General features: G+C 41.7%; 2 protein-coding genes across 2 annotated transcripts in view; one reads left to right on the top strand and one right to left on the bottom strand.

Moving 5' to 3' along the window:
- LOC306702447 (hatching enzyme 1.2-like) overlaps positions 1–24653 on the top strand; it is a 219633-nt gene that overhangs the window by 194888 nt on the left and 92 nt on the right. The window lies entirely within an intron of this gene.
- Positions 2945–23669, bottom strand: LOC306709323 (mucin-5B-like; the record flags this gene model as incomplete). The annotated part of the gene is made up of 31 exons (XM_079177404.1): positions 23599–23669; positions 22988–23029; positions 22640–22898; positions 19827–19941; positions 18649–18733; positions 18138–18247; positions 16996–17206; positions 16742–16867; positions 16517–16634; positions 16216–16354; positions 15792–15902; positions 15418–15487; positions 14991–15128; positions 14697–14861; positions 14447–14541; positions 14233–14359; positions 13774–14026; positions 12994–13037; positions 12705–12814; positions 11509–11660; positions 10414–10552; positions 9490–9600; positions 8759–8935; positions 8256–8495; positions 7760–7916; positions 7481–7609; positions 7091–7238; positions 4096–4139; positions 3769–3972; positions 3431–3656; positions 2945–3053 (listed from the first exon to the last, which is right to left on the bottom strand). The coding sequence occupies exons 3-31, from the start codon at positions 22792–22794 to the stop codon at positions 2945–2947; spliced, it is 4008 nt and encodes a 1335-aa protein (XP_079033530.1). The 5' UTR covers positions 22795–22898; positions 22988–23029; positions 23599–23669.

The following is a 24653-nucleotide window of genomic DNA, read 5'->3' as shown; positions in this document are numbered from 1 at the left end:
AGTGGTTGTGGTTTCAACAGAAGGTTTTGATGTTACAACTGTTGTTTCAGGGCTTGTTGTTGTGGCACTCGCCACTGAGGTTGTAGTTTCAACAATATACGTGGTAGAGGCTGTTACTGGGCCAGTGGTGACTTCTGGAGGCGGTTGTGTTGTCCCGCTTCCTGTAGTTCCTTCTGATGGAGTTGTTTCTGGAGAAATGGCTGTGGTTCCCTGAGTTGTTCCTGACAGTACTTCAGTGGTTGTGGTTTCAACAGAAGGTTTTGATGTTACAACTGTTGTTTCAGGGCTTGTTGTTGTGGCACTTGCCACTGAGGTTGTAGATTCAACAATATACGTGGTAGAGGCTGTTACTGGGCCAGTGGTGACTTCTGGAGGCGGTTGTGTTGTCCCGCTTCCTGTAGTTCCTTCTGATGGAGTTGTTTCTGGAGAAATGGCTGTGGTTCCCTGAGTTGTTCCTGACAGTACTTCAGTGGTTGTGGTTTCAACAGAAGGTTTTGATGTTACAACTGTTGTTTCAGGGCTTGTTGTTGTGGCACTCGCCACTGAGGTTGTAGTTTCAACAATATACGTGGTAGAGGCTGTTACTGGGCCAGTGGTGACTTCTGGAGGCGGTTGTGTTGTCCCGCTTCCTGTAGTTCCTTCTGATGGAGTTGTTTCTGGAGAAATGGCTGTGGTTCCCTGAGTTGTTCCTGACAGTACTTCAGTGGTTGTGGTTTCAACAGAAGGTTTTGATGTTACAACTGTTGTTTCAGGGCTTGTTGTTGTGGCACTCGCCACTGAGGTTGTAGTTTCAACAATATACGTGGTAGAGGCTGTTACTGGGCCAGTGGTGACTTCTGGAGGCGGTTGTGTTGTCCCGCTTCCTGTAGTTCCTTCTGATGGAGTTGTTTCTGGAGAAATGGCTGTGGTTCCCTGAGTTGTTCCTGACAGTACTTCAGTGGTTGTGGTTTCAACAGAAGGTTTTGATGTTACAACTGTTGTTTCAGGGCTTGTTGTTGTGGCACTCGCCACTGAGGTTGTAGTTTCAACAATATACGTGGTAGAGGCTGTTACTGGGCCAGTGGTGACTTCTGGAGGCGGTTGTGTTGTCCCGCTTCCTGTAGTTCCTTCTGATGGAGTTGTTTCTGGAGAAATGGCTGTGGTTCCCTGAGTTGTTCCTGACAGTACTTCAGTGGTTGTGGTTTCAACAGAAGGTTTTGATGTTACAACTGTTGTTTCAGGGCTTGTTGTTGTGGCACTTGCCACTGAGGTTGTAGATTCAACAATATACGTGGTAGAGGCTGTTACTGGGCCAGTGGTGACTTCTGGAGGCGGTTGTGTTGTCCCGCTTCCTGTAGTTCCTTCTGATGGAGTTGTTTCTGGAGAAATGGCTGTGGTTCCCTGAGTTGTTCCTGACAGTACTTCAGTGGTTGTGGTTTCAACAGAAGGTTTTGATGTTACAACTGTTGTTTCAGGGCTTGTTGTTGTGGCACTCGCCACTGAGGTTGTAGTTTCAACAATATACGTGGTAGAGGCTGTTACTGGGCCAGTGGTGACTTCTGGAGGCGGTTGTGTTGTCCCGCTTCCTGTAGTTCCTTCTGATGGAGTTGTTTCTGGAGAAATGGCTGTGGTTCCCTGAGTTGTTCCTGACAGTACTTCAGTGGTTGTGGTTTCAACAGAAGGTTTTGATGTTACAACTGTTGTTTCAGGGCTTGTTGTTGTGGCACTCGCCACTGAGGTTGTAGTTTCAACAATATACGTGGTAGAGGCTGTTACTGGGCCAGTGGTGACTTCTGGAGGCGGTTGTGTTGTCCCGCTTCCTGTAGTTCCTTCTGATGGAGTCGTTTCTGGAGAAATGGCTGTGGTTCCCTGAGTTGTTCCTGACAGTACTTCAGTGGTTGTGGTTTCAACAGAAGGTTTTGATGTTACAACTGTTGTTTCAGGGCTTGTTGTTGTGGCACTCACCACTGAGGTTGTAGTTTCAACAATATACGTGGTAGAGGCTGTTACTGGGCCAGTGGTGACTTCTGGAGGCGGTTGTGTTGTCCCGCTTCCTGTAGTTCCTTCTGATGGAGTCGTTTCTGGAGAAATGGCTGTGGTTCCCTGAGTTGTTCCTGACAGTACTTCAGTGGTTGTGGTTTCAACAGAAGGTTTTGATGTTACAACTGTTGTTTCAGGGCTTGTTGTTGTGGCACTCGCCACTGAGGTTGTAGTTTCAACAATATACGTGGTAGAGGCTGTTACTGGGCCAGTGGTGACTTCTGGAGGCGGTTGTGTTGTCCCGCTTCCTGTAGTTCCTTCTGATGGAGTTGTTTCTGGAGAAATGGCTGTGGTTCCCTGAGTTGTTCCTGACAGTACTTCAGTGGTTGTGGTTTCAACAGAAGGTTTTGATGTTACAACTGTTGTTTCAGGGCTTGTTGTTGTGGCACTCGCCACTGAGGTTGTAGTTTCAACAATATACGTGGTAGAGGCTGTTACTGGGCCAGTGGTGACTTCTGGAGGCGGTTGTGTTGTCCCACTTCCTGTAGTTCCTTCTGATGGAGTTGTTTCTGGAGAAATGGCTGTGGTTCCCTGAGTTGTTCCTGACAGTACTTCAGTGGTTGTGGTTTCAACAGAAGGTTTTGATGTTACAACTGTTGTTTCAGGGCTTGTTGTTGTGGCACTCGCCACTGAGGTTGTAGTTTCAACAATATACGTGGTAGAGGCTGTTACTGGGCCAGTGGTGACTTCTGGAGGCGGTTGTGTTGTCCCGCTTCCTGTAGTTCCTTCTGATGGAGTTGTTTCTGGAGAAATGGCTGTGGTTCCCTGAGTTGTTCCTGACAGTACTTCAGTGGTTGTGGTTTCAACAGAAGGTTTTGATGTTACAACTGTTGTTTCAGGGCTTGTTGTTGTGGCACTCACCACTGAGGTTGTAGTTTCAACAATATACGTGGTAGAGGCTGTTACTGGGCCAGTAGTGACTTCTTTAGGAGGTTCTTTTGTCGTAATCGCTGTCGTTATGGCTGGTCTGGTAGTATAAACAGTGTTGCTGCCTGGAAGTGTCTTTGTTAATGGGGCAATGGAAGTTGTACCTCCTGTAATTACAGTTGACACTACAATTACTGGTTCTGTAACAACAGTTGATGTTTGTGCACTTTCTGTGACTACAACTGTTCCTGGTATTTTTGTTGTTGTCGTTTCTTGAGAAATGGCTGTGGTTCCCGGAGTTGGTAGTGACAGTGCTTCAGTGGTTGTGGTACCAACAGAAGATGTTGATGTTACAACTGTTGTTTCAGGGCTTGTTGTTGTGGCACTCGCCACTGAGGTTGTAGTTTCAACAATATACGTGGTAGAGGCTGTTACTGGGCCAGTGGTGACTTCTGGAGGCGGTTGTGTTGTCCCGCTTCCTGTAGTTCCTTCTGATGGAGTTGTTTCTGGAGAAATGGCTGTGGTTCCCTGAGTTGTTCCTGACAGTACTTCAGTGGTTGTGGTTTCAACAGAAGGTTTTGATGTTACAACTGTTGTTTCAGGGCTTGTTGTTGTGGCACTCGCCACTGAGGTTGTAGTTACTGTTACTGGGCCAGTGGTGACTTCTGGAGGCGGTTGTGTTGTCCCGCTTCCTGTTGTTTGTTCTGATGTAGTTGTTTCTGGAGAAATGGCTGTGGATACCATTGTGGTTCTTGATTGTGATGTAGTAACTGTGGTAAAATCAGACAAATTAGTAAATTCTCAAGAACTCCATACACATTTTTTTATTACTCAAGTACCTCTAAGTCTTTTTTATAAATTATTAAAGTGCTATTTTGTTACCTGAAGTTGTCTTTTCAACCGTGCTGAATGTAAAGGGAGTAGTTTTAGGGCCAGTTGTGGTGGTAGAAATGCACTTGTACATGCTTCTGGTTACGGTCCCATGCGCCCCACATTTAGCTGTGATGCAGTTCCCCAGGCCATCCGTTGTGTTGTAGATGGTTTCCCCATATCCGTAGGTTTTTCCATCAATATAGCATGAGCAAGCTGCAGATCAAGAGGATCACATTTTCAATGCTTCAAAAGTCTGTGTGTATGTGTGTGTGTTTGTGTGTTTATACACATAAACAAATAAGTTGCTATAAAAAGTCAGTGTGTACATATACTTACAGTTCACATCGTAGCTGCACGATACTCCAGAGACAGTACAGGTGCTTTGAAATAAAATTAAAATGTAGTCATATCATTGACCTTCAGCCTTATTTAAGCAATCAGAATTATATTTCATGATGTAAAGCAAATGTTACTCAGAGGTAGGGAATGTTTGGTTTTCATCAGCATTCAATTGACAGAGCAATATGTCTATAGAGGAGCTGATCAGAAAACAGTGAGGACTATAAGGGGACTCTAGTCCAAAACTCCAGTTACATATAGACTCCAAATGTACTGAAAGCTGAAGATGAGGTACGGAAACTCTCCCATCAACTATAAAACGTTTCAACTGATCATTTACATCACACGGTACCCTTGCTCTTCTTCTTTCTCTCCTCTGTTCACCAAGAACACTTATGCACCCTTCGCTGTCGCTAACTTCCACTTGTGGAATGGTTATAGTACTTTTTTCCCTCGTCCTGTTTATATTACCAACAGACTGTACCCTAAATTCCATTATCCAGGGATTTAGATTCCAAAACTCCCCTCCTCTCTTTCTGGAGGCCAACTCTTACCCCCTAATAGATAAATGAAAAAGCTAAATTCAGTCTGGAAGACACTACCTATATCTCCCTATTCGGAAGAGTGAACCTCAATTAAGATCTTCCTACCTTAATTATTCTATCTAACTAAAAAAAGAGAATGTTTACAACAGCGTTTTTCTTTAGAGATTAGACTCAACAATGTCTTATTACAAGGCTAAAAAATTAAGTTTAAAACATCTTTACAAATCCAAATTTAAAGGAGGCCTAACTCCTCCAAATGTTATCCTATACAACTGGGCCTCTGCTGTTAAGTCCTTTGCTTTCTGGCTAGACACCTCGATCTTGCCACCTAACTGGTTAAAAATAGAACAGGAATCAAATATAGATAAAACATGGAGAGACTCAGGGATGAGTATTGTCAAAGATTTTGCCGAGGATATGTTGCTGGTACATGTGCATTTTTTCCTGACACTTGCAAATTATAGATTACAAGCATAAGTATATAATAGGATTTGAGGTTGAAAGACAATAAACATTCAACACTTGTCTAACAACATCACAATATAAATACAATTTCATCTCCTACCCCGATAACACCCTACTATCAACGACCTCTCCATCTTCTGAAAGTTTCATGGCCAGTCGGGAAAAGGAAATGGGTATTGAAATACCAGATGACTTATGAGAAGAACGTTTCGAACACATACAATGCTTAAACAACGCCAGACATTTTCTAATACAATTTAAAATACTGTATAGACTCCATTACTCCAAGGTAAAAATACACAGTACATATCCAAACACATCACCCGTATGTGATCAATGTCATTCCTCAGAAGCAACTTTATCTCATTGCTTTGTTTTATGCCCCATGATTGTATGCTTCTGGTCTGATATTTTCAACATCATCTCAGAAATCATTAACAATTTGTAAAACCAGCACTACTACTCATTATTCTTGGTGTATTTGAAGCATTAAGAAGACTCGCCAAAGCCCAACAACAATTCCTCTCTTACTGCCTCATTACAGCTAAAAAAACTGCAACTTATGTCATGGAAAGAAGCAACAATTTTTACTGCCAAGATGTGCATCCGTGATCTAATCAGTACATTACATTTGGAAAGGATAAGAAATATGTTAAAGGGCAGACTACCACAGTATGATGTGATCTGACAACCCCTCATATCACACCTGACAAATAGAAGTTCTTGAGCTGTAGCCTACACTAATACACTGTGCTATGTTTTATTTTAGGAACCTGTGAGTGAGAGAAGGGTAGGGGACAGGGAAACAGGAGAGGAAGGTCTATGATATGTTCCTATTCCTAGAATCCGATTTAATTTGTCGTTTATTTTAGTTAGGACATATTTATTTGATCTATGTCAACATTCTTTAATTCAATTATTTATTTCCTTAATTTTCAAATTCTTTTCCTTTTAGTTTTGGTTTACTTATTTTTGATATTGTTCCCAAAATGCAAACCTGAATCGTTTATATCATCTATCTCATATTTGCAAATGCAAATTAATGTGATTTTGTAAATCTTTTGTGTAATTGGATATAAGCATCGACACAATTATGTGCAGAACATATAATACTTGACCGACCATGGCAGAGGGATTCAAATAGATTATAATAACCATATCAATAAAATATCCAACCATAAAAAACTCCCATTCAGTCCTGCCAAACACTTTTTTTGTCATCAAGTGTCAAGGCAGGGTGCAGGGTGTCCATGCCCTGTATTTCATGTTTAATATGCAGGCAAATATTGGCCACAGTCAGGCACCCTTTCGGGAAGCTTGGCTTATTTTAATTGCATCAGTTTGTTTATGCAATATTCATGGGGGCATGAAACAATCATGTTTTTACCACAGACTGGTTTAAATCACTGGTCTGACACATCGACACAGACCACTATTCACTCACATGCACACCTGTAGGCAATTAAGAGTTACTTAGTGGTAGAGCGGGTCATCATTCAATCAGAGGATTGTCGATTCGATCCTCGGCTACGCGAGTTCATGTCAACTTAACCCCAAGTTGCTCCCGTAGCTGTGCCCACGGTGTGTGAATGTTAGATAGTCCTGATGGGCAGGTGGCACTTTGCATGGTAGCCCCTGTCATCAGTGTGTGAATGGGTGTGAATGGATGAATAACATGTAGTGTTAAAGCGCTTTGAGTGGTCGGAAGAATAAAAAAGAACTATACAAGTACCGTTCATTTACCATTTACCAAATAACCTAATCATTTCGGACTGTGGAAGGAAGCCAAAGAACTTGGCAGAAAGCCCACACTGACACGGGGAGAATATGCAAACTCCACACAGGGCCCACGTCTGGCTGCTCATGTCCTTGTTGAAATGAGACAATGGCCTCTGGCACATGCATTTGCAATTGGTCTGTCAATATGCCCTATGCTGAACGTAAGGATTTAATCATTCATGAATTTTCTGTTTGAGACATACCAAATGTAACAGTTGTCCGCTGGAACATTCATTCCGATGCTGTAATGGATGCCTTTGCCATCATAGCAGCCACATTGGTTCCAGGGAACGCACTTCATGGTGTCTTCATCAAAGTAGGCCTCGGATGGAGGACACTGTGGATAGCAGCCTGCAACACCATTTTAACAAATAGATTAGCCTCAGTAGAAATACAAATAGAGCAAAATGCTAAAAACAAACTAACCCAAAGGAATGAAAAGTTTGCCTATTATCCCTGACATGTTGGTCTAAATCACAAAACAATTGTAATAATAATAATAGCCATCAAATCAGTCAGTTGACCTGAGTTGACCTCTATGACAGAAACCTCTATTCAAGAAGACGACATGTTAAAAGATCTGTCCAATGTACCTTCCAGGGCAGTGATGAGGCTGGAACAGTTTCCTGATGGATTCCTACATGTCTTCATGCAGTCAACTCCACAAGGCTTGTAGTGCCATTCACATTCATCAGGGTTGTTATAATAGTCGCAGAAAATAGCTGCAAGAGACAAAATAAGTATATCTTAGCTGTTGATACAAAAGTCAGGGTGTCCCAACACATTTTTATCTTTTGGCTAAAGATACAATTCCCTACAAATGATAACTCCTGTAGCTCAGATTTTCTTTGTGAGATTGTGAGCAAACTTACGGCACAGCTTTGGAGTTCTCCAATTAACACAGGCCCCAGCTTCATTACAAGCTTTGGCGTAGGTCGCCACAGCAGTGCAGAGACACTCACAGTCCCCACCGGTGTCACAAGCACAAGAGTCTCTCACGCAAGAGTCATAGTATGGACCGGGGTCAACCTTGAACACACAATCATGTACTGTTTACTAGAAAAATAAAAGTGAAAGGAAACAAAAATGTTCTAGAAGTAGTATCAACTGTGGCATTTGGTAGCAAAAGTTGTAATCACACAGACTGTATTATTGGTGCTGGTATAAATATTACAGGCTGATAAGCAGTTTTTAAGACATCTTGCTTTAGACCATTGTTTTGAATAAACAGATGGATGGACACAAAAAGCAATGAGCACTTAGGGCTCAATTCTGTTCCTTTAATTGAACATACCATGGCAGTTAAAGTGACAATGTTTGTGTATGGGCATACATTTGTGCGGAGTATGATACTATCACCATAGTTACCTGTGAATGACAGCTCTGGAAGGTGACACTGGTGATGATGCTACACTGTTTCTGGGACCAGGCTGCCCGGTAGCGGTTCGAGGAACAGGGATCAGCGAGCAGTTCGGCATTCGGGCAGCTGGTTGAAACCTTCCAACTGTTGCCAAATTGTAGAACGTCTGTCACTGTCTCCTGAGAGCGCGTGGTGAACTCATTCTTACTGTTGCCGTCGTAGTTTCCACACAGACCACAGACTTGACCCTGAGAGGGAGGAACCCAATGACAGAGTTTACTGATATGATGGGGCTGATGCAGAGTAAGGCACCTGTGAAATATCCTTCAGCCCTCAAGCTCCAGAAAAACATCAAAGCAACCACTCTGTATGGAACAACATTTCCTGATGTGTCTGTGAAGATTCTCATGGAGTATCATGACAAAAAAGCCAGAATGAATGAACCGCCCAAACCAATATGCTTTGTGCAAAAGCCAACAGTCAGTCAAGACATGCAGACGTGATTGTTTACCTGGAACTGCGGGGCAAGTTTAATGAAAAGACTGGTCTTCTGGTCCCACATGAGCACAAGACCCGGCTTGATCATCACCACCAGGTAAATACCCATCTTATGTATCTGAGCAGGGAGCACCTGGCCACTCCCCTTTACCATATGGAAGGTCCCATCTTTAAGTTGGTATTCATTATCCTGTGGGCATCAACATCAAATAAACAAGTATTACTGCACCAGCTAAGTGAGGTGGAACAAGTAATCAGTTACTCAGTAAATCATGTCTAGGTTTCTTTCTCTACTTATCACCTGAGGAGTTGCATGCTATTTTGTGAAAAAGGAACTTGGTTCCCAAATAAATGGAAAGCAACTGCATCATTCCTTTCGAAGGAACAGATACAATTTGACTGGAAGGCCACATTTTATTGACAGTGTCATTGAATGCGTTACATAGCGTTACCACGGGATGAAATTCTATCATCTTTAGTTTTAAAGTGAGCTTTATGCCTCCAACTATGTTGGAAAATAAAGTTAAATATCAGTATAGTTTCACTCTATGCTGCTTGCTCACCCACTTGAGAATTCATTGTAATGCTGACTTATCGAAGGCATAATATGGCTTATCAATCATAAAGAATGGTTGGTCCCAGTCTTAATAATCCTTGCCAAACCTCAACATTTATATTAGTCTGACATTCTGATCTGTTGTTTGGGGCAGAACATGTGCACATTGTACATTGTGTTGTATTTACCCCCAGGAAGATCTGGATGGTCTTGGAGCAGGTAGCTCCTGTGGTCCCACATGGAACATTCTCAGTGATAATCCTGAAGCTTCCATTGCTCTGACTGGTGCCACAGTAGTCCTGAGTAAGGAATAGACACATGGTGCAATTACTGGACAGCAAGTTATACGTTTTTCATGAAATCAAACCCCATTACCAGTTACTGCTCTGCAATTGTCCTTCAATTGTCCTTCAATAGTCATTCAATGTATTTACATTCAGTAAATACCTCTCTATATAGCAGTTTGTATTGGTAGTGGTGGGCTCCACTGTTCCCGTGCTGGATTCAGATCGCCTACCGAAGCCTAAGGCACAATTCTATCTCCCTGATATCCGCCTCACTGTTTACTGTTCATTGTTCTTCAGCTGTATCAGAGCTGGATTAAGTTACTGCTAATTTCCTGCTGCTGCTGCTTATTTTGTGTTCAACTGGTAACACACTGGGTAGCTTTTATTATGGAGCAGCCACAGGAAATGCAATGTATGTGTCACCATGATCACTCACCCAAAATGTGTCTACAAAACAAGGACAAGGGTCACTTTTGATATTTTTTTTTTGTCAGTGGATGATTTTAAATCTTTGCAGAGGAGTAAGGGAACAAGACAGAGCAGCCACACTTAGCTGTTGTATGAAGAGCTGCAGAGGCTGCACACCTCCAACTCCTCAGCAAGGTGTGCTGCTTTAAGTGTCTGCTGTCGTGTGAAAAGCTACTCAAGCTGTGTGCAGCATGGAATCAAATAATGGTCGATACATAAGCGGCTCCTCTCTTGTTTTTCTGACAACATAGCTGCAACCCCCCCCCCCCCCCCCCCTTCACATTTGCTGTTTCCATTGAAACCAAAGGTCTAACACCTTAAGGATTATAATCGGATTCTGTCCAACTGTCCCCTTACCTGAAGGAGTGTGTATTCACAGTCTCCGCTGAAGTCAAACCTCTTATCATCAAATGTGATGTAGTGACCATCGCCATAGATCCCACAAACTGCATTACACACATTAGTGGTACAGGTGAACTTCCTTCCTTTGCAGACGCTGGGGAGACACACACACACACAGGCACAAACTTTCAATCATCCTGCCCAGAAAAATCACTGCATTTTAGGAGGTTTTCATTGGTGCCATCAGCTAAATCATCTGTAAATATTATCATTCAATTCTAAATTTAGGTAATTTAGTGCTACAAAATAAATAATAGTACTAATAATCCAGACAGACAGGTTTTATTCCATGTATAGTAAATATAAAAGAATGCTTAAAGAAAATTGCAAGACAAAAAGAGACACTTTAACACTAGATACGAATAAAGCCTTTGATATAGGGCAGCCTACTTCAAGTTGAAGTACGTCACCACTTACAATTGTAAATGGTGAATGTTTTGGTTTTCACAATGTTGGTCAAATTCTAAAAGTATTACAATATGGTTCCAGTCAAAAACAAATAAGATGGCGATTCGTGGAAGAAACAAAAAATAAAGACAGTAATGTTGTACTGACAGATTATTGAGGATTAAAACATTAAAATACATGTTTTTATATCTGCAGGTTGGAAATTCTTTTTGAATTTTGAGGAAAGTCAATAAATGATCTTTACCCACTTATTCAATGTCTGTTGGTTGTTATTTAGACTTTTACTAAATGTCTGTTTTGTTAGTTTGATCACATATTTTGTATATATTATGTCTGGACTGGTGTCTCTTCTCTATTCTCTAATAATATTTATGTTTTCATAAAAAGTCACGTTTGAACTTGCTTTTAAAAGTTACAAATATTATTTCTTCGGTTTGTTTATTAAATGAAATCTTATATCATTGTAGTGCGTCCTCTGTGAGAGGAATGTATAGTATGTACATTTCCATGGAGGTACATACTGTATTGGTGTGTGTGTGTGTGTGTGTGTGTGTGTGTGTGTGTGTGTGTGTGTGTGTGTGTGTGTGTGTGTGTGTGTGTGTGTGTGTGTGTGTGTGTGTGTGTGTAAAGCGCTGTACAAACCAGGTGTTGCAGTCCTGAGTCAGTGTGTCCCCCGGCCGATATGCCTTTCCATTGTGCATACATGGACAGCTGGTCTCTTCGACGCAGCCTCCTACTCCATCTGACACCAGGCCTTCAGGGCACATGCAGCCGGATACACAGCCTGTACTGATCTGAACCCACCAAAGTGGAGGATGAAAAGAGATTGTGAACCCAACAGGGCCTATGCATGTATGTGTATTTTTTCATTTTACCTATATTTTACCATGAAGTCCCATGCGATAAAGATCTCTTTCATAACACAGACCTGGCCAAGTGAGCAGCCATACAAAACATGAATAAAAGAAAACAGGTGTTTTACACAGTAGCCTCTCAGTAGAAACAACCACATGCCTCTATCAGCACATTCTTTATGATGCCCTTGAATTCGTCAACGGTTATGAATCTTTCTCATTATAAATCTTTTGGGAAATTATTCCATGCCCAAGGTGCATAGTATGAAAATGTTTTCCCCGGATTTGTCAGAACACATAATCAATTAAAAGGCAAGATCTTGGAGGAGCGAGGCTGTTAACTACTTGAGCTAAGACAGAGAACGTAAACTGGACGTTAATCTAGTATCACTTTATAAATTAAAATACGCCAATACTGTTGTCTGCAAGTGGTCAATGATGTCCAACCCACCAAATCATAGAGAATGCAATGGGTGAGTATGGGACTTTGTGTTTGTAATGCATGGCATACTTTAGACTCATTCTTAGGAGGCTGCATGCACACACAATATGTCACCGTTTTCAATCACAGACCAAAAAGAAGCTTCCACAAGTTATTTCTTGGCATTGAAAGAAAAGAAAAAATCTTCACTTTATGATAATAAAAGTTTGTCGATCCATATACCCTAGTAATTGTACGAGGGGCACCCCGTCAATGAATTTACTATCGGATGTGACAATGCTGAAGTCATCAAGCAACGGTAAGAGAGCTTTTGAGAAGACCAATTAAAACCAATTTTAAACTGAAATGCAGCCTGAAGCTCCTCCTGCACTATGGAGGGAGCATGGTATTAATGACATCAGCATAAACGTGTATGTTTTGCTTGAATGTCCTTACCCAGATCGTGTGTGTGTGTGTGTGTGTGTGTGTGTGTGTGTGTGTGTGTGTGTGTGTGTGTGTGTGTGTGTGTGTGTGTGCGTGTGCGTGTGCTATGCTGTACTTACACAAGCCATGTCCAGAGTGCTGCAGCTCTTCTGACACTCAGTCCCAGAGGTCCCAGGTTGAGCATTGGAGCAGTCAAAGTAAACCATGGAGGAACGGCATGATGATGACGCTGGGTAATAAATAATAAATTCAGGATAAAGAGTATGAGTGAGTATCTAATTTGCATAATTGCATCCACCAATCCCTGTATTTTGGCAGGAACAATTTTCTCTTTCAGCACAAAAGCATTTAAACCACTTGTTTTTTAGAGTTACAGGGATTTGAGTTTGTCCATATGTGGAAACTTACATGGTAGCTCTCCTTTGCAGGAGAGAGCTCCTTGTCGGCAGACACTGTGAGAACAGTTATAACAGTTAATGTAAGTAAGTAAGTACGATTTATTTATAAAGCTTAACAGGGCAGGTTTACAAACATAAACAACACGATGTGACCATATAAGGGCCAATCATTTACATACACACAGAAAGTACAACATTAAAACATGGTTTAAAAGCAGGCCTAGGACATGAGTTTAACCCAAACGCCAGTCTAAACAGGTGAGTCTGAGCTGATTCTGGAATGAATTCACAGAATCCGAGAAACGTAGCGCTGCAGGCAGAGCATCCACAGCCTCGGTGCTCCTGCCTCAAAGGCTCGGTCACCGCGGGTCTTAAGGCGCGTGCGTGGGACAGACGGATCATTTAACATGTTTGACCCGAGAGCGTTTTAGCATGCTGACGTTCTAAACGAGGATGGTGATGGGGAATTACAAGCATGTTGTGTTGTCATTGTTAGCATGTTGCCATCACAAACATCAGCATCTCAAAATACTTAGACTGAACTTTTAGCTTCTTTCCACTGCAGTGGTGCTCCCTGAAATAACGTCCTATTATCTATCTAGTGCACTATGCTCACTTTCCTCCATTTTATCTGAGTGTTTGAATGCACAGTGTAAAATATATGCTCCGTATTACCCGGAGAACATGGAACATAGTCTCGATTTACGACTCACTATGAAGTAAACGGTTGAGTGTTTATTACATGACCCCATAAGGGCCAGCTCCTGGCATCGTTACACTCTGTTTTTACCATGAGTACTGGTCGGTGCTGACAGCCTCTCCGGCAAGAATAACGGTGTCTTTATCGTAGCAGGGACATTTTTCTTTGGCCACACAATTCCCCTCCTCGTTCTTGTAGGTTCCCGGGGCACAGCCACAGCCGTCCACTGTGGGGAAGCTGGTCTTGCAGGAGTGGTCAGGCTGGCTGAGGGAGCGGCAGGTACGACTGCAGCAGGTCATGTTGTATCCATACACTGTTTTTGCTGGACATGTACTGAATTTGCCTAGTGGGGAGATAAGATTGGAGTCGTAGCATGAGAGTGGATCTGCTCTATGTCTTTAAATTGTTGCAGATATATGAGATGGTGCAAATGGTACAATTGTACACCTGGTCCTATAAACACAGCAATATTTTCATGAAATCTCGTGAAAACCCATCTTCTCTTTATCACCGCAAGTAATACAAAATGGTCCTCGGTGTTTTATTTACCACAGATGTTCGCCCTCCAGCCACTGATGTGGACTCCTGCCACTGCACAGGCATAGACATAGGAGGAGACCGCAGCACACATGCAGTCCTCAGTCTTCTCACAGTTACAGCTGTCGTACATGCAGTTCTGTGAGGAGACAGTGAGCATGGACACATTATCAGGGGACAAGACTTTTGTTTATTTGTCATTGCAGCTCTGTGTGTGCAGACTTACATCACTGTGTATCTTGGGGCTGATGAAAGAGTGGCAAGGAGCAAACACTCCCTTAGGATCCGTCAGTTTGGAACACCAGAACTTGGCATAACTCTCTGAGACACAGAAACATACAGAAATGAAGCAGTTACATCACATGCCCCCAAAACAGCATGGTTAACTCGAAAATGTGGTTTGGTATAGTTTCATTCATGTTGTACAACATGACAAACATTGCATCATGTGAAATGACAAGACTTTGGAGCTGTACCCTTGCTGGTGCTCTGTTGACAGGGGTGTCCAAAGCGTGTTTTGATGTCGGGGCAGCTGGCTCTAGTTTTCCATGAGTTGACGAACGCTACTGCGGTGCCCTCCACCAGCCCACTAGTCGTCTTGAATTCATCAGTCATTTTGTTGTTGAAGTTCCCACACAAACCTGTCGGGTGAGTTGATGCACATTTACACGGATATGAAGGTTTGATCATGTGTGAAGTGTTACAAACAGAAACACTTTTTGTGTGACTGCTCGGTTATCCAGACACTGAAACGTAACGTCGAGCCGTACCGGAGATGGTTCCTTTGAATGAAGTGTCAGCTGAGATGAAGACCTGCATCATGGGGGACAGCTGGACCATCACTTGAATCCCCATCTGTTGTTGTACGACGATGTAGAAGGATGATGGCTTGAAGACGCTGACCTTCGCTGCAGCAGTCAGAAGACCGTGAAAAAAATCAACGCCTTAATAACTCGTTGCCTGAGGTATAAATATGAATCTTAAAATCTTTGTATGTTGAATTGTAGCCATCTTCATGTCCATCTTTTTATTTTGATGTTGGTCTATTCATGTATGTGCATCTATCGCTTCAATACAAATTCATAAGTTTTCTATTACATTTTTTTATATATATTTTTTTACTAGGAAATAAGATCTTTTTTGTTTAAAACATTTTGACTTTACACAGCGAGCTGTGTGTCATTTGAAGGAACTCACGCGTAAATAGTGGAAGCTGAGACAGAATGTTGTTCACGTTGACCTGCCCGTTCGCCTGGATCTTAATAACCTGACAGTTGGAAAGACACATTTTAGATGATATCAACAGGAGTCCAAACCTATTTCAAAATAACACATTTGCACAAATGTGATATTGTCATCAAAACTATACCACCACGAACACTCCAAACTAATTTCAATGCAAAATATAAAAGTAGTTGCAAGTTTGACATGGATCTGTTCAACAGTGTATATCTGTATGTATGTGTGTGTGTGTGTGTGTGTGTGTGTGTGTGTGTGTGTGTGTGTGTGTGTGTGTGTGTGTGTGTGTGTGTGTGTGTGTGTGTGAGTGTGTGTCTGCATCAGGAGCTTACCACAGAGTTCTTGTACAGACTCAGAGTTACAGCTCTCAGGCAGGACCTTCTGTCATTAAGACCACACTTGACCAGGTCCCCCAGCACAGTGTATAAGAAGCCATTACCTTGCTGCAACACACATTAGGACTTTAATAATGACTAAAAGGATGACAGCTGGTGACAGTAAAAACAATGACACATAACAAACTCATGTTAAGAACCATAAACAGGATCTGTTTCAGGACACACTCAAATGTTGCTGATCATTATGTAGTTCATGGGTCCATCAGAGAGCATTCATTACATCATATCATGCAGCATGATGATGTGTCTGTCAGCCTCTATGCCGATGGTTTATCAATCCCCCCCATGCTTCTGATGGTATGAGTCCAGTGTGTGTGTGTGTGTGTGGTATTACAGCACTGATGATGATGTGATCTACCTTAGCCAGGACGTAGGAGCAGTCCCCATGGAAGGTGTAGTCTTTTCCATCGAAGGTGTTGATGTGACTCCCGCCCTCCACAGAGCACATTCCTGGACAGTTTTCCTCCGTACACTTCCACTGTCCACTCTCACACACACTGTCAGCACACACACACACACACAAGTCAAATTTTTTTGCGGTCAAAAAAGACAATTACTTTAGGTGCATTTGAATGCAAGTGTAAAAAGGGTTGTGGTCACATATGTGTTCATTCATTAGCACTTGAAGTTAGCCCATAAATGCACAGATTTCCTCTCACCAGGATCTACAGCTTTGAGAGAAGGACTCTCCTGACTTGTAGACCGTGTTGTGGTGCAGACAGGGACACTGGTCCACTGCAACACAGCCAGCGTTTCTAATGTCATCCAAGACCGTTCCTGAGGAGGAGAGGGGAGATAACAATCAGTGCTGTCACGAGGCATGATTGAGCTTGTGTATGCTTGCAAAGAGCGTATACACTGTCGTGTAGAATGTGTGTAGATACCGGCAGGGCAGTAGCAGCCTTCATTGTGGTGGCTGCGACATGTCTGGCTGGCCTGAGGCGTGGAGCAGCTGTCAGCACATGAACTGCTGTACTCCATGTACTCCATGTTGTATGGACATTGGATGACTGTGGAGACAAACACTTTCATGTTGATGTACCAGTAACAAGCAAAAAACATTGCAACTGTAATTCAGGGCCAGAACATTCAATGAAGTGCATGTTAATTATCCATCTTTAGGTGCTAGCACCCTTACAGCAGAATGTGGCGTTCCTCCATTGGCTGGGCTTGCCACCTGCGTGCACACACTGTCTGGAGTACTCTGAGATGGTTTTGCAGAGGAAAGGGTCAGCGTCAGCGTCTTTGTCGCACTTATCAGCCATACAGGCTTTAGTGAAGGATTCCACATCCAGAAGGTTCTTGCAACTACTGAATGAAGCTCTGGAGAAGATCTGGTCACAGTATTGCTGAAAAAAAAGAAAAAGCAAGGTAAATGGACTGTACTTGTACAGCACTATTCTAGTCTTTCCGACCACTCAAAGCTCTTTGACACTACATGTCATCATTCACACATACACACCCATTCATACACTGATGGCAGGGGCTACCATGAAAGTTGCCACCTGCCCATCTGGACTCTAACTAACGTCTGTACACCGCAGGAACAGCTACGGACCACCGAGCCTTTGACTGAAGTACGACCCGCTCAACCACCGAGCCACAGTCGCCCCAATCTGTTATAGAATCCAGTTTGTAGTCCTAAACAGGGCGTGTAAACCAACACATGCGTGTGTTTTTAAAAACCTGCCTGGAAACGAGAATCATTCAACAATAAATGATTCAACAAAAGGAAATACTGCTGAATAATACCAATTCCATACTTAATTCTATGCCATCCCACTATTACTGACGTTGTTCATGTAGCAAGTATGTTTCACTTGAAGCCGCTGAACTGTGTTGACATGGCAATTAGCTATAGAATTGAATTAACATTGACATTATTTCCTTTTGTTGAATAATTTATTTTTGAAAGATTCTCTTTTCCAGACTGAAAATGTGTTTAAATGATTTCAGGGGTTTAGATTCATAGTGAAACACATCTCCTCCGATGTGTTTGATTGTTGATTAAGTGTTGTTGTATCCGATAAAATAAGGTCAGGACATTTCATCACAGTTCAAATGTCCTCCAGAGGTAACAGGTCTTTGTGGAAAATGTAAATGTAAAAACCTGAGGAAACTTTTAACAACCAGAATTGAAGGCTTTAGAAATAAAATGGTACATTTGACTTCATGGTGGTTCAACCTTGGCAAAGATAAGAACGTATCGGGCATCTTATCCTTCACATATGTCACTTCATGAGACGTTTAATGTTTGGAGTATTATCAGTATAGAGTTACCTTATTATTGCCACAGCTCAGGGCTGGCTGAAGCGCAGGCTCCTCACAAGTCTCTGTTGGCCCGTCCACCTTATTCTCGTCAGCATAGTCTTCAACAGACAGCTCACTTCCTACAGGGCGGTCAATCACACAACAAAGCTCATTGTGATCATTCAGTACAAACATGTGATGCAGTTTGTTCCCCTTTTTGAGATTGTTCAACAATTTCAAGTCAAAAAGGGGAATATGTTTAAAATGTGCAGTTAGTTAGTGCGGACAGTTTTTTCAGTTAAACAAACATTTACGCAGATGTCCCTAATGCATGCAATTTCTGTGATTTACAAATAAATTAATACATTTTCATTTTCATATCAAAGTATTCATTCCATGGATCAGTGTAAAAAAAATCCACTTTAGTTCTTGAAATATCCAAAGAGACACGGGACGTTCTTGGCCCACTTCCATCAGACGCTGCATGGCTAATATGAAGGAATACAGAGTGAAAGGGATCTCACTGACAAAAGGACCGTACCGTCTTTCATGAAGTCATTGGTTTTGCCGTCAAAGTTGCCACAGAGTCCACATGTCTGGTTCTGGTATTTCTTATCTATTTCAATCTGTGAACACACCCCAAACAAAGAGTAGTTATTGGTTAGTTAGTGAACCATGTATCGTTCAAATCAGGTTGTTAAGATGTCAACATGCTATTATTTCTATGTAATCCATTTTGGAATTTAAGTAGGTCACACTCATGTGCCTTGCGAGCGCTGCGATGGACTGCCATGTTTGGTTTGGATTGTTATCAGCTGGTACATGAGCTTAGGTTTACTTAAAGAAGCTACATCAACATTATGGTTTTCAGGCTTTTCTTATTTTTATAGTTTGCATATCGGTCCGGGACACATCCCACAAACTCTCCCAGTGACTCACTGCTGCTATGCAATCACATTGACCAAGCTTTGAGGTGAGGCTTCTCCCAATTTCCTGAGCCATGGAGGTTACTTTGTTTCAGTGCAGTTTGTCTACGAGGTTTGAACTCAGGCTGGGGCCGAGGAGGAAGAACTGATTTTAATGGCGAGTACCATTGGCATTCATAAAATGTTCAATCACACAGAGAGTGCTGCAGTACAGACGACACAAGGCCCTCATTTCTTGACTGGAAACAAATGTATTGATTGAATTGCTCAAAGACCAGACCCTGAGGAGTCGATGACTCCACAATAAATGGATCATCTTTACTCTATATTCACTGTAAAGAGTGCTCGGTATCAGTGCACTGCTGCTCACCGCTAACTGTATTGCCTACTTTTGTTAATGTATTCTCTCGGTTTTTGAACAAAGTGACTGTGGCCACTAGTTTGATGAGCTGTTTTCATGTCACCCAAGTGCAACACTATGGCTCTTGTATATTTGGTTTTAATAGCTTTTGTTGATGGAGTTCTGTGACAGAGAGGGATAAGTGATAAATGATGAGATAACATCAGCCTTATTCTTTAAACAATTCAAATGGTTTAGGGCAAAGTGTGTGTTTGCATGTCATGTATGCACACATAACAAGCATGTTCAGAAACAGGTAGAGTCAGATCCTGCTGAGTTGTTTGAGGCAGGCTCACAATGTGTCCTTCTGTCGGTGTGTTTCAAACTCCATGACCATACACCTGAGCACAAACAGGACAGACGTGTGTACATATGAGAGGGTGTGATACATACATCCAGGGAGTCATCCATGTTCCAGGTAGCTTTAACTCCCTGCTTAGCTTCAACAGTGATACCAGATGTGGTTTTCATGACAGTCACCCCGAATTTGACATGTGGCAGAGACACCCTGCAGCAAACACAGAGAGTTCGTGTGAACATGAGACAGAGAGCAGACACAGGAAGTCATATTCTAATGACACAAAGTAATAACTGTATGTATGTGAAAGTCAAAGAGTCATAAGGGTCATTTGAAGGAATTTAAGAAGTCAATGGCCTATTGCTGCAAATCGTCTCAGACAGTCCCAGCCCTCCCAGAGGTTACAGGAGGTCAGAATAAAAACATGTTTTCAATCTGAAGAACTGCAGGCAGCATTATGTTGATTTCAAAAGCTTTGTTCTGATATGAACAGCAGTTTTTGATTTTGACCTTCAGTGACCACCTTTAACATACACCAACTCATTCCATTCTTCAAGGTGTGAATATGCTCTACTACCATCCACACACTTTAACACGGAGTTAGAGTTTAGCCTGGCACGATCTCTTTTAACCCTCCTGTTATGTTGCGGGTCAAATTGACCCGTTTCAAAGTTTGAAAATCTAGAAAAAATATTTTAAAGTACTTTTTCTGTATGAAACTTCTTCTGCTTGCCTTAATTAGGGTAATCAACGTGAAAAAAATTAAATAAAAAATATCATGTATGTGCAACCCCCCCCCTGCAGGTTTATATAACAGAGATGATGTTCGGGTCAATTTGACCCGGCAGTGAAAGTGGAGGCTATAAGGGGTCAGAAGGGTCAAGTTTAGACCATTTTTTTTTTTTCTCGCGGGAAAACTCCGCCCACACTTAGCAGGAGAGGGGAGAAACATATGAAAGGGTTGCTTGGGAGTCCTACCAACATTACACTCTGCAGATACATGCAACACAATAGCTTACTGGAGGACAACATGAGCAACAGAAACAAAAGGATGACAGCCCTGGAGGCTCTGGAGCACATCCTTGATCCCAACAGTGAAATAGAGGAGGATGTGTCTGAACATGAAGACCATCTTGAGGTCAATTCAGATTACAATGTTACTGATTATGAACCATCAGATGAGGAAACTGATATATCTGTTCCTCCAAGCGAGACATTTGTGTCAAAAAATTGTGAAATACAGTGTTCATCCTCACCCAACACACGTATACCGAAAATATTATAAAGACAGTGGCAACATGTATTAGCACAAAGCACACCGTGACGACATGTCACTCGTGTGCTGTGTAGACACACACACACACACACACACACACACACCTAAACCTTCACACACACACACACACACACACACACACACACCTCGTTCATTGTGTTCATATCTTGTTAATTTTTGTAAATGTCTGTTCCTTAACACTATAAGTAAACATGAGTACAGTTTAATTTCAATACAAATCCTCATGACTCATTTGGCTTGATTTTGAGTGAGCGGTCAATATGACCCTGAACAGCAGAGGTGTCTCATCTCCATTTATCTACATCACCCCATGAAAAAAAGAAAGTTTCAAAATGTAAAAATAATTTAGAGAAAAATACATGTTATGATAGACTAATGCAATTTACATCTAGGTTTTTCCAATGTACCTAAAAAATTGTTTTAACATGTATTTTTCATTAAAACGAGTGAGTTACCCTCATTGAACTATGATCTATGGAGGGGGGAATAACTTCATTCCACTAAATACTGATTGAATTGTTAGTAAGGGTGTTGGTGATGAGGTACAAACTATATTTATTAGGATTTTTTGGTTTCTGACAACTTTTGGATGATTAAACATGCACCGGGTCATATTGACCCGCGAACATCATGGCTGTACCTAAGAAACGAACATAACAGAAGGGTTAAATACTTTAAAAAGAGATAAAACTGTAATCATTCCTGTAATAACTGTAATATTGTCGTATGCTACAGCCTATTGTAACTCGTAGTCTATTGATTATTGATTACTGATTACAAATGATTCAATATCAGCATCACATAGAAACACTAATATGTAGATCTATTTTTCGTTATGGAATAACATTGCACTCTTTCTAATTTATGTAAGAAAAACTATCTATTCATCTTTTTGACTCAGCACCTGGACAGACAATATGTGCCGATGTTTTACACGGTGATCGCTATCCAACGGTATTTTTCTGTGACGCCGTGGCAGAAGTATCCCTCGGGGTCCGAGTACACACAGCTGGGAATCACTGATCTAAATCATGTAACTTCCATGTAACACAACTTAGTATACAAGATTGACAAAGACTGAAGCTGTCCATTAGAATGGATAATATTAATTCAAGACTTTAACTGCTGCTTTTTATAAACCAAACCCTATGTCACCAGAATTATTTGAATGATAAAAGAAATCTCTACATAGTGACTTTTGATAAAGCTGTATCTACGAGTTGCTCATAGTCAAAGAATCCTTATCTTTGATCTTTTTCTGCTTGGGAAAAGATTCAAGACTCTAACACACAGTGGAAAGCCTTTAAAGACCACGAGGAGATAATTGGTTGTGAACTCACGGTCCACTTATTAGCTTTTTTCAAAGCTTTTAATCGTATCTCACAATCTTCCTCAGGGAATGGAACCTCCATCCTCTAAAGGCAGACTCAGAGATGTGGTTTAAAGCTAGTTTCCTACTGTTTTCAAGGTAACAAAACGTCTTTCAACTCATTAATACAACTCAATGTACTGAATGTAAATATCTGATTAGAGAAAAAATCCTCAACATCTAAAACAGAGTCTCAGGGTGTGACATGGAACAGCGTCCCAGGGATGCATGACTGAACTTACGTCTTTTCATCGACGATCACTGAGTCCTTTTGGAGCTCCACCACTGTACCCTCGAACACCATGGTGATGTTGCTGATTGTGGTGACTTTGTTGACTGTCGTGCGCCTCATCTGGATGTTGAAATCTTCGTTGATGTTTTCACACCGGTAGGCCATGACATAGTTACAACTGGAGTCCAGCTGGAAGAAATGTCCATCAAAGGTCTTCCAGTGATCTCGTCCCCAAGTCGTGCATACTTGGCCGATGTGATTGGCATCAGCTACAACAAAAATATGAACATATTAAAACGTCTTTTTAACTGACATGAAGAGTTGAGCAAAAATCTAGTTTGGGAATTTGCACAGTTACCTGAACTCAGGCTTAATTTCTGCAGAGAAGGAATGATGGTTACTGTAGTAAAGAGAAGAAATAATCCATTTTTAATTTAGAATTGATTCCCACTGCATATATCACATGTTCTGTATCAGCTTGCTCTAACAGGGGCATGTCCAGGACACCCCTGAAGTCGGATTGGCCGACCCATCATCCGCGATAAGCCATCTGCCCGGTCAGAGGCAGTACCTTGGTTTGAACCGTTAACATTTAAATATGGAATGTACAGGAATGTAATGAACGGTAAGATACTGTAATGTCAGCAATGAAAGTCGGTATGAGTCGTGGAGTCAAATTGTTAAATGAATTCTATTCACACCGCATGAGTCAGTGCCATAAACAATTTAATCAAATGCACTATTGTAGACTTATAATAACAATTAGTATTAAATTATTATTATTATTATAAGACCGAATCTTTGGAGTTTCCTACTATAATAGGAAATGTAGAAGTTATCATAACAAGATGTAAAATATCGCAATTAAAAGAATTTTTTTTCCTGAATTCTGAATTTCTGTGAACACCAACCAATCGTACTGTATCCAATAAGTGTGAAGCTGTAAGCATTCTTCAGGTCATCACTCACCAGTCTGAGTGAGTAGGCCAACCACCAGGGTCAGGTAGATGAGCCACAATGTGGATTGAAGTCCTGTGGTCCCCATGTTTGGTTCTGAGGACTCACCTGGAGGACACATCCCTTTATAACCAGTACAGGAGAGAGAGAGAGAGAGAGAGAGAGAGAGAGAGAGAGAGAGAGAGAGAGAGAGAAAAAAATAGAGTGTGTGAAAGGCAGTTCCCACTCTAGATATTTTCCGGGTGGTTCTCATTTACATATAAAATAAATGCCTGACAGTGCACACACATAGTTTAAACGTTGTACTGGTATTTTTGTTTGCTCAGCAAATATCACGTCATCACTTCCATCAACAAAAAAACAAATAAAAAGTTTACTTTGCAAAGACTGTGACGATCAGAAACTGGCATTTGCTGCTTGCATTCTTAAGAAAACGCACGAAAAATGAGATTCGTAAGATATCATACGAACCGTATGAGGATACGTTGGTGGATCTGTCAACAGGTTACAAAAAGTACTTGGTTAGGGTTGGGTAGAGATCAGGGGCACGGTTAAAAGAAGTAGTAGCAGTACATGGGATGTTAATTGCATTCTCCTGTGCCATCAGTATCCATCAGGGGTAGCTGTTACATTGCATACTTCCGTCAGTGTTTCATCTCTCCCAGAATCAGACAGGGTTCCACATTTTGCTACTCCATCCCCCCCAAAGGTAGTTTCATACCACCTGTTGGTTCCAGCCAAGTGCTTTGAACGTCACCGCTTCAGAATATTGAAAGCCGTGGGCTCTGGTATCACATTTAACTTCACTACTGACTCACAACCTGATCAGCAAGGTTCAGATCCAGCCCCAAAAAGCCTGACATCACGATAGCATCTTGACCCCTGTGGATGCTGATGCACTCTAACCACTGTTGTATCATGCAAATAATGTACAGGAAGAGGTTTGCACTCTCAATGCATTCTATTTTACATTTATCTTATTTAATTTTGAGGACAAAATCACTGCACCGGGAAGACATGGATGAATTACTAAATGGTCCTATCGGGCACGGGGTGAGTCAGAGTCT

Source organism: Pholis gunnellus (assembly GCF_910591455.1).
Source record: "Pholis gunnellus genome assembly, chromosome: 1".
NCBI classification, from domain to species: domain Eukaryota; kingdom Metazoa; phylum Chordata; class Actinopteri; order Perciformes; family Pholidae; genus Pholis; species Pholis gunnellus.
This window is presented reverse-complemented; position numbering and strand designations above follow the sequence as displayed.